A 10,453-nucleotide genomic window follows, 5' to 3' on the forward strand; every position below is an offset into this window, starting at 1 on the left:
AGTAAATATTAAAGACATTGAAATATATAACATAAGTAATACTATTAATAACTAAATTATTAATTTTATATAATTAAATATATAAAATTATTAAATTAATTAAAAATTATTAATTAATTAAAAATTATTAATTAATTTTTTTATTTTGACCTATAGAGTTAACCCGTTCCAACCCATCTCTGCCCACTGATCAAATAAGTTGGCCCATTGAAGCCTGATTCTAATACGAATTTAAATTTTCAAACTCAACTTACTTTATATTTAATAAAAAATATACCGATATAATGGATCAACCCCATTTTGACAAACCTACGTACAGGTGCTCTGAAAGCATGACAAATACACCAATAATTGAAAGACCACTACATAAACATCCCATTACAACCAGATTTTCACTACAATAAAAATTCATAATATACGTTTCAAGGGTACATCTCGCCTGTACCAGACAAGTCCAAACTCTGCAGCCGCATCAGACCACGTTTAGCTTCCACGTTTCAGAAAACATCCTCTGTACGAAACGTAGAGGCCTTGACATCATTTCCATCTTATTCCACTTGCCTCAACTTAAAGCTGATCTAAGTTCTTTAGGTCACCTCTTTGCGTTGTAAAAGCAGGTCAGTCGCTGAATTTGCCTATTTCCTAACATATTAATATAGCGAAAAGAAAAATATATCAAAAACAATGCGAGTAATAAGACGGTTCCTGCAGGATATGGGCACATGATAACAAGAAACATCGAATAGCAAACTGACAAGCCAAATAGTAGTACTGCCACTATTTCTGTAACCACGGTATCTGGCAGGAGAAGATTAACTATGGTGGATGCAAAATAAAGGATTGAACTGTTGACCAATACCACCACCGTAGAATTGTAGGCCGAATCTGCTGCAACATTCCGCGATGGTCCTCCATGAGTACTGCTATTTGTAAGATTGGTGCTGAGATTATTGTCCCTACGAAAACTACCAGGGGGATTGTACATAGTTTGGCAGGTACCTGCTATAATCAGCCCGGCAACCACTAGCAAAGCATTGAGTACATCGCCTGGGATTCTCATTCTCTGGCGTTTGATACAAACCGCTAATCTTTCGGGAAACAGTGTCTTTGATCTTAAGAAGCCAGGAAGCCATTCAATACTTTCAACTGATGAAGCTGTTACAAGTGGAGTGTGGCGCCTTAGCATTTTAAGAACTTCTCTTCTATCCAATTGGGTTTGACGTTGCAGGATCTGTGAAGCATCTTCACCTTTACTATTCTTAGCATTTATTTCAGCTAACAACTGAATGGCCTGTATGTATTGTGCACAAAAACACCAATTCAGTGAAGAGAAATTAATTATTAATGCAAAAAGTAATTAGAAAGAAAATAGAATCTAGAAATTAGATAAAATAAATTAAAAAGCATTTTCTAATCAGTAGAAGAATTAATTTTGTTGGTATATAAATATTAGCTCTTGCTATGCTTTCTAGTTGCTGCGATGATTATCCATGCCACTGTGTTAGTTTGTCTTAATTAATGGTGATGTTAGTTGATAGATCATGTAATTCTGTAAAGTAGCTATATTTTTCTTCACGGAGGAGGATCCAAGCTAAGATCCCGTTTTTAGAAACTCCAAAAAAAATTTGCAGAGGTATGAGAACATGCCTGAATTTGCATATTGGATACTGCAATATCCAATGCAGTGTTTCCTTGCTCATCCTTCCAATTTGGAATGAATGCTACCCAATCCAAGGCGTCTTTATGGCAGATTCTCTGCAACCATCCGACAAGAACTTCAAGAGCCTCTAACATGTTTGTTTTAACTGCAATGTGCAAAACAGTCTCACCTCGAACTGTCACATCTCCAATAGACTCTGGGCAAGCTGCCAGGAAATTAACCATGAGATAGATGTTTTCATGGTTTGATAGCATAATGTAAAGGAGTAAGACCCCCTCTTCCTCTGACACGAACAAGACCAGGATCAGCATGAACAAATAGAGAAACCAACTTGAAATGTCCATTTATGAGGGCAAGGAGCATGGGGCTAAACCCAGACTTGTTTAATTTTTTGGTGAAGGAAGGCATCAAGTTAATCATCTCCACTACAAAATGAGTTTGCCCAGAACAAGCTGCTAAGTGTAGGGGAGTATCTATGAACATTTTCTCATCAATTCGCCTCAAAATATCATCATCCTCCCAAATTAGTTTATACAAGGCATCTATATCACCCACTTGAGAGGCCTGAATCAAAGCATCGTCCATTCTAAAGACACTTGAAAATTCTGGAAAGGTAAAAGTAAAACAAGGAATAAAAATATAAGACTTTGAGATAAAGAACTATTGAAGTAAATGGACTGATACCAATTACCATGGCTTAGCTCCGCAAAGCACCTTATTTCGAATTTATAGCCATCGTACTCGTTTCTTTAGCTGGTCTTTTTCTCACACGAAGGAAACATCGATGTAAACTTCTGATGAAAGTGGGCACAAATCCAACACAGGTTGAACGCAGGGAACATGGGTGTGAACTTTAGATGGAAATAAATATACCATTTTCTGCTTAAGCAATAAGCAAAATTGCTGATTCTTATTCCATCCCCGCTCCAAGCTTAATACGCCTCCGATGATCATTATTTTACCACCGTACATGATGGCATAAACAAGATAATATGCGATAAGATTCTTTTTTTTTTTTTAAAGCTTTTTACTTAGAAAAATAACACAAAACAAGGAAAAATGCTTTCTTCTAGAATGGTTTTCCAATAACTATAGCCATTTCATTTGAGAGTATTGTTTCATGCATTGATAGCAAGTATTCGAGTATTTGTCTCCTTAATTGATACATAATCTCCTGCCTAAAGAGTTAAAGTTCGAATTTCTTTTCCTTTCAATTAAAAAAAATTACCACTTTAATCTTTCTATCTAAGGCCCAAAGAAAATATCACTGTTCATGATATGGTTTCAAGAGCGGCTTTTAATTAGACATGGAAATCTAGTAAGTAACATGCAAGTAATTACTATGTTCTAGAAGCACCTTACCATATGTTTTGACCATGTATTTATATTTCTTTCTGGAAAATGACACTTGCATTAATAGAATTATCTGACCTTTTACCAGAAGCATCCCCTATTGTAAGGGATACAGAAATGGGAGTTATTCCAGTCCAATGCTTAATTAACAATTAGGTGCCTAACCCAGCTCCAGATTAGTCGATTTTAACTAATTTTTTCTCATCCGTACGTGAGTGTGCCTGTGTAACAAATTTGCATCTAAATCTCATTTGTTTTAGAAAAAAGAGAGTGACAAGGAGAATGACAAAAACGGATAATAAACAGGAAGTATACAAGGCTTTGGGCTGTCGGGGAAAGATTGCTTGAACAATAGCTAGGAATAGAAGGATCGAGCCAGTTCTGGGACGAGCTAGGGCTCAATGGGCTTTCGAAGAACAGACTTGTAAGAATTGATTTTATGGGCCTGCCTTGGCTTACATTCAGATAAAGAAATACTGTGGTTTTTTTTTTTTTTTGATAAGAAGGAAAAAGAAAATGTCTACCCTAAATGAATATATGGATGAAGAAAAGCAATGCATTGGGATGGGAAAAAGCCATATGAATTATTTTAGATTTTTTTGTGATCTTACAAAGAGCCAAGGCGTTGAGACAAGTAAAAAACAAACTATACTTTGAAAACCTCATATAATTGGCATCTTTCCTTACCAAACATCCAAGTCCCAGCTTTTAATGCTTTGGCATCTTGGTTTCCTTTGGTTGTTTTTCCATTGAAATCTTTAAATTTCCAACTCCCAAAATACTTCTTTCCTTGTCAAAAAAAACCAACCACAAGTTGGGGGGGCAGCCGGCTGTGCCCACTCCATAGCAATTATCATCTCAAAGCTTTGCACCAATTTGGTACATGGCGTGCTTGGCTCTTCTCATGCATGCAGAAGTCTGGGGACCCTTTCAGAACTGCCTTCCAGATTACCTAAAATGCTATTGTTTTGATTGCTTTGCCAATCATTTCACCCATCACGTGCTCAATTCCAACCTTAATATAACCAAAGATGCTGCTCAGACTCATCATAGCCAAAGATTTTCTTGATGCTTTCCACCTGGCAACAAACAAACAAACAAACAAACACCTTGCTTTTTCTGAATGGATAATTGTACTCTATATATCTCTCTGAAATAATGTCGAAGAGTTTCAGGCAATCAAGCTGATCTTACATGTTTGTCATTTGTGTTTAGGATTACATGTAGCTCCGGAATAAGCACTTGTGTAATGTTAAAAGAATGGGTACAAAAGCATTGTTGATGATAAAGTTGGAGAGAAGTTCTGCTAATCAGACTGCCAATTGCGTTAACAATTCTTTTTTTTTTTTGGGAAACAATTATTGAGACCTGTTCTAATGATTGTTACAAATGCTTTGATTCCTCCTCCCTCCAATAGTCTTATTTACCAAAAGGTATGTATTGAACTTACAATTTATATCTGCATCTCACCTGTGTATATGTATATAATTATGCTCGCTTGAATTAAGTCCAGGATGCCAATTCAGTAGCAATTGCTCAAAGGAAAAAGGCTTTGTCTAGTAAAAGAAGATAAGGATAGATCCTCCTTAGATGAAGAAGTGCTTACTATTTTTGTTGTTAAACATAAGAGGTTATGAATACCTTTCAAATTATAACGTATTATATCAATTCATTAAGTGATCAGACAGTCGAATTATGATAAATAACATTATTTTATTTATATTATATATATATATATACACATTTATACGTACAAATATATACATGCATATTTTATTGAAAGGGGAGAGTTTTTTAATATTTTTTATTACTAGCTAGCTCATATCACAAGTCTTGCATGAGGACTAGATCAAAATGCATGACAAGAAAATAGGAAAAGCAAACGGTAGAACTTATATCCACATGCCTCAACAACGAACTACTCAAGCATATTATCTTTACGTTCTCCGAGCTGCTTCTCACATCGTTTATATTCTTTGCAAGTATATATAAGTATGCCAATTAATTTAAAGTTATATGTAATCATGAAGTATAACAACCTATATATATATATATATATAGTCGACTAAATTTTTAAATTTTTTTTAACTNCCTATATATATATATATATATAGTCGCAATAAATTTTTTTTTTACAATTCTATACATTATTGTATATAGATTTGAGATATTGGAGGAAAATTAAGAAATTTTATATTTTAAAAAATACAACTATGATGCTAAAAATAAGTGTAATATACAAATGTTTAGCATTTTCTATACAGATGTCTTTTAAGTGCATTTTTTCCTTTCTTCCATCTACAAGTTTGGAGGTATAGCAAATTTTGGAATTAACAAAAAGTGAAAGAAAAGAGATTTAGAAGAGATTCAAACTGAGGATGACATGAAATTGCTTGGTTCAACTGCCATTTTTGAAAGATATGCAAGTGGTGTGATAGACATTTAATTTTGTTAATGAAAATCAAATATTAAACCGTAAAATTGTATATTAATTCCAAAATATAAAAACCTTGTGGAAGGATAAACTTATATCAAGAGCATTATTTCATAAATTCAAAATTGGAAGATTCTTAAATTTCAAGCTGAAGATAAATTTTAATTATACTAAATGTCGAGATCAAATATTTCTATTATATTTTACTCATTATATTTAATATATTTTATTATATTTACATCAATATAATCTCATAATGCATGATTAATATTTTTTTTATTTTTTTATAACAAAATAAAAAAAGTGAAATTTCCTTCTTTGATTTAAAATAAATGAAAAATCTAGGAAAAAATTGTTTAAACAACTCTACCCTCTACTCATGTTAGCTTTCAAGAAATGCTGAAAAATGGTTAGAGGAGTTAAGAATCGTGGAAAAAAGAAGCGACAAAGATTGATGGATGGGTATTTATAAACACTTTTTAAAGTTAGTTAACTATTTATTTCAAGATTTTTTTTATTTAATGTATCATTCTCGTCAATGTTAAAAATAGACAATACATTAATTACAATTTATTTTTATATGTATATCCTTACGAAGAATCTATAAGCATTGTTTAATATTTGCCAATTTTTAATATTATGTCTATGATTCTTTTTTTTTTTACTAAAGTGATAACAAATGTCATTTATTATTCAAGTTCACACAACGAATATAGTTTATGATACAATGTGTTTGTTTCTTTTTTAACCGACATATACTGCAGGACATGTGCGATTATTGTAAGTACTTTGCACTGCATATATTTATTTTAACAACAACAAAAAAAGTGTGAATTTCTTCAACAATGGAATAAATATGCTATAAACCAAAGAACATATAATTAATTAAAAGGTAAAACACAAATTTATCAATTCTTTCCTACAAACACATAATTAATTAAAAGGTAAAACACAAATTTATCAATTCTTTCCTACAAACACACACACACACACACATATATATACACTAACATAATCATCTAAAAATAAAACTAAAAATGAAGTACATACATATATTTATTCTCCACATTGTTCTGTAGTACTACTTGTATGACTAAGCCAATAACAGAAATAATGGAGCAAAGGAAAAATGTTGGGCCAACATTAATTATGTGGCTCACAAAGTAACCAATGCCCTGGCTAAATGGTCCCTTCACCTTGCGCCAATAATATATGTTGACATGAAAGGGTACAATGTTAACAGAAGAGTATTAAATTTGTCCCTTCCACAAGTAGGGAAGGGGATGACAAAATAGGGCTATGGTACCAAACCTAAACTCAGACAGAGCCCCATGTGAAGAAGCCGAATCTAGCTGCTAGATGGAAATGGTGAGTAGGGAGACCACATTCTTTCACCATCTCCCCACCTAATTCAACTGCCCTGTTAATGCTATTAGATAGACAACCCTTTCTTTTGGGAGGAGCATTTAATGCAAGAAAAACACAAAATCTTTACCATATGGAACAAGGTTACTTGTGGGTTTTATCTATTGATGAAATAATGAGTCACTTTCTTAGCAAATCCAAAAGCCAGATATGAATTTTTTGCAGACTTAAGAAATTTAAATTATGGGAGAAATAAAAGAAAATTGACTGTTCTGATAACAGTACATTTGACACATACTTATCAGCTGTGGATCAGTCACCATCATCTAAGGCAGCAAAACCTAAGATTAATTAAGTAGTAATAAAGCTTTATATATTACAGACATGAGATTGAAATCTGGCTGACATTAATCAGCAGTCCTTTTCCTTGCCTACCTCCAATGACAACATAATTTAGAAATTAATTATAATCGAAAGTTCAAGTACCTAATTAGAAAGTCCACATGCAATCAAGCTCGGTAGAACCCATGGACATCTTGCCACCAGCACCAGAACCACCGTTACCTTCCTCGGACACTGCCCCCCAGTTCAGCGAGGAGCCACCGTGGGGTGGCGGTGCCGCCAATGCTGGCGGGGAGAAAAAGAAGGGTAAATGCAAATTCTCCTGAAGAGACCTTAAGCTAGGAAATGCTGAAACACCCACATTTCTTGAAAACCTTGCGATTGGATCAAAAGTATTGTTGATCATTTGAGGTGGTGGCACTGCTAGGTCAAAACCAGGGTTGAAGGCATGATGTGCAGCTGTGGTGGTGGTGGTGGTGGTGGCAGCAGCGGAAGCAGCTGCAGCAGCAATGGTGGAGAAACAGGACACGTGCTCGGGTTGGGTTTGGCTGTCGTAGGAGCAGCTGTCACGATCTGTGAGGGAAGTGGCGGTAGTGGCAGTAGCAGTTGTGGTGTGATCCAGGAGAGGTGGAAGGGAGACCGAGGAAGGTGAGCTTGGTTCTTGATAGAAAGCCACGGAGGCGTTCATGCGGGTTTTTTTGGCTCCTCCGCCAGTGTTGCTGGTGGCACCATTGCCAGAGCCACTCTTCTTAAAGACCCTGGATATGACCCATTCATCCTAGAATAATACAACCATTTTAGCAAGTAATAAAAGCTTTTCTTTCCATCCTACTAATTGGTGGTTAATGCAACAGTGAAACTGAGGACCAATGTGTATTTTATGATATATATACTCGAAAGATGAAACAACACTTAGAAAGTTGCTCTTTTGCAGGAGAATGGCAATTGCACAAGAAGTACAATTGCATAAGCAAACATAGAAATCATCCGTAACAGAGATTGCAAGAAAAAACACTACTAGGGAGATGAAAAAAGAAAATAGTAAGCTGCATGTTACTGTGATCTCGTATTACCTATAGTAATCTGAAATATGTCGCTGCAAAAGCCATTGAAGTGCGAAGACACAAACAGTGAGATAACATTGCTTTTAACAGACAGATTAGTAAGATTCAGTTCCTTGTTAAAAGTCCAAATCATTAAGAGGTCATATTACTGTTAGATCTTGCATTTTCAGTGTTAACCTCAAAAAAAAAAGCTGGAAAGCTCCTGGAAAGTAGGCAAAAAGAAGGGCAAAGGATCGAAACTTTTAACACAGATTAGTGAGTTTCACTTCATGGTTCAAACAGGAACCATTTCTTTAACAGGCAATGTTACTGTTAAAATCTTAGACCTTCAGCCTTAAAAAGTGAACTGTGAAAGGTTTTGCCATTGGAATGAGTGTAGGAGAAATGGAAATTAACAGTTTCATACAGATGCTAGTATAGTAGCTTTATGGAATAATGATGCAGAAATTGTGCCTATTGAAATCCCAATGAAGACGAGCTTTTCCACTGTCTTCAAGGCAGTGCAAATGCTATTAAGATTTCCAAACATACCTTTTCAGCTCTTTAAATGAGAAAAACAGCATACGGAAACATTAATAGTGTGCATTTGTAAGCAAAACCATAACTACCATTAACTTCCTACAACACAAACCATTGCCTTAGAAAATTTCAGCCCTGTTGGGAAGCAAGGGTGAAGCAAAAAAGTACGGGTACCGTTACCAAATGGACCACAGATTGACCAAGAAGATGGAGAAAAGCCTAACATTATTTTTTCATAGATTCCCACCCCAACCCTCATTGGAAAGCATTGTTCAGAATTTAGGTTCATGGAAAAACCTAACTTTTTCAAGGTGATTTTGCGATCGATCAGCAAGTTATTACCAAAACATAACTTCTTTGTTCTAGAATTTATCATGCAGAAATAGGTATAACGTGAGAGAAGGAGAAACCTTGGAGCTTCTGGAGAGATAATGGTAAGCAAATTTGCCTTCAAGGCGATATTCATGCATGACCCAGTTGCTCTTTTCTCCTTTAGGAGCTCTTCCTCTATAAAAAACTAGAGTCTTCTTCATTCCAACAAGTGCACATGTCTTTGAGCTATAAATCTCCCTATCTTTTCCCGTAGCCTTCCAATAACCAGCTTCAGTTGCTCGGTTAGTTCTCAACCCAGTTGGGTACTTCCTATCTCTCAAACTAAAAAAGTACCACTCTTTCTCCCCCATCTTTGCCTTCTCTGCCATATCACACCAACACAAACCAAATAAAGGAGTTAATATCATAACAACAATCACTCATGTGTAACGATGAAAAGGGTAGTCAGCAAAATTGATTATGATCACTTACCAGGAAGTTCCCAAGGCTCACACTTGTTAAGGTCGACCTCAGCTATAGCTCTACCAGTAAAGCTACTATCAAGAACTTTTTTCAAGAGATAGTAAGTAATAAGCTCTTCATCAGTTGGATGGAATCGAAAGCCAGGAGGTAAATGAGTATCACCGTTGTCAAAATGATGGTAACTATCCATATCAAGAACCAAACAACAAAACCTTCACCCCCACTTCAAAGAGAACAACACACACAGCCCTTGCAAGCAAACTTCTAAAAACCCTAAACTTCAAAACCAAAGTGCTAACATCATGAAGTTAGCTAAACGGCTTGCGTTGGATAAGGAAGGGAGAAAAACGAGGGAGGGGGAGGGGAGTTATATTGGGGTGTCAAAGGGGGATTTGATGAATCGAGTGACTGACAGGAAAAAAAAAGGCCAAAAAAATTAATTATAAGAAGAAGAGTATGATCTGGAGCTAGAAAAATCTCTGTGTTTTTTCTCTGCTCTGTCCTCTTCCGCAATCTTTCTCTCTCTCACTCTCAAGAGCTAAGGATTATGATAAAGGGGAAAGAAAGAGAGGGTGATGTATGTATCTGAAGGGAGTGGGCTCTGGGGTTCTGTTTTGAGTATGCGTGCGTGCGTGAGAAAGTGTGCAGGTATTCTCTGTCAGTGAAGAAAATGAAAGGGAGGGAACAGAAAGTAGTTTTTATGAGAGAGTTCCTTTTAAGAGAGAGAGAGAGAGAGAAAGGAAAAAAGGAGAGAGATGGGGGGGGGGTGGAGGGTGGGGGAGGTGGGGAGATGAGAATTGAGAGGAGAGATTTCACCATGTATCGATAAAGCTGTTTCATATCTCTCCTGTCAGCACAGTACAAGATTAAATTATCAACTTGACAGAGACATTGTAATTACACGCCACCCTCTCCCTCCCC

At 35.6% G+C, this 10,453-nt stretch overlaps 2 protein-coding genes across 6 annotated transcripts; both read right to left on the bottom strand.

Annotated features, from left to right (window-relative positions):
* LOC18594059 lies at window positions 341–2,462 on the bottom strand. 5 transcript variants are annotated; one of them, XR_001928678.1, is made up of 5 exons: window positions 2,375–2,462; window positions 1,648–2,265; window positions 1,000–1,291; window positions 756–920; window positions 341–642 (listed from the first exon to the last, which is right to left on the bottom strand). XR_001928678.1 is itself a non-coding variant. In XM_018124514.1 (4 exons), exons 2-4 carry the CDS (start codon window positions 2,002–2,004, stop codon window positions 593–595), a joined length of 699 nt encoding a protein of 232 aa, XP_017980003.1. In that variant the 5' UTR covers window positions 2,005–2,265; window positions 2,375–2,462; the 3' UTR covers window positions 341–592. The 5 variants fall into 5 exon arrangements, 4 of the variants coding, with proteins under 4 accessions (XP_017980003.1, XP_017980002.1, XP_017980001.1 ...); XM_018124514.1 differs by lacking the exon at window positions 756–920; XM_018124513.1 differs by having other exon boundaries at window positions 341–920.
* Window positions 7,066–10,203, bottom strand: LOC18594060 (protein CUP-SHAPED COTYLEDON 2). The gene is made up of 3 exons (XM_007021510.2): window positions 9,542–10,203; window positions 9,148–9,431; window positions 7,066–7,932 (listed from the first exon to the last, which is right to left on the bottom strand). The coding sequence occupies exons 1-3, from the start codon at window positions 9,720–9,722 to the stop codon at window positions 7,303–7,305; spliced, it is 1,095 nt and encodes a 364-aa protein (XP_007021572.2). The 5' UTR covers window positions 9,723–10,203; the 3' UTR covers window positions 7,066–7,302.

The sequence above is a fragment of the Theobroma cacao genome, chromosome 7 (genome assembly GCF_000208745.1).
Source record: "Theobroma cacao cultivar B97-61/B2 chromosome 7, Criollo_cocoa_genome_V2, whole genome shotgun sequence".
In the NCBI taxonomy this organism is placed as follows: Eukaryota; Viridiplantae; Streptophyta; class Magnoliopsida; order Malvales; family Malvaceae; genus Theobroma; species Theobroma cacao.

What these genes read in the sequence shown, in the direction of transcription:
- LOC18594059 (XM_018124511.1), bottom strand. Translation starts at nt 2,004, where the DNA reads ATGGACATTTCAAGTTGGTTTCTCTATTTGTTCATGCTGATCCTGGTC. An exon ending in TATCCAATATGCAAATTCAG is followed by an intron (nt 1,292 to 1,647) that starts GCATGTTCTCAT and finishes CAATACATACAG; the next exon opens with GCCATTCAGTTGTTAGCTGA.
- LOC18594060 (XM_007021510.2), bottom strand. Translation starts at nt 9,722, where the DNA reads ATGGATAGTTACCATCATTTTGACAACGGTGATACTCATTTACCTCCT. An exon ending in TGAGCCTTGGGAACTTCCTG is followed by an intron (nt 9,432 to 9,541) that starts GTAAGTGATCAT and finishes GTGATATGGCAG; the next exon opens with AGAAGGCAAAGATGGGGGAG. An exon ending in ATCTCTCCAGAAGCTCCAAG is followed by an intron (nt 7,933 to 9,147) that starts GTTTCTCCTTCT and finishes GTATTATTCTAG; the next exon opens with GATGAATGGGTCATATCCAG.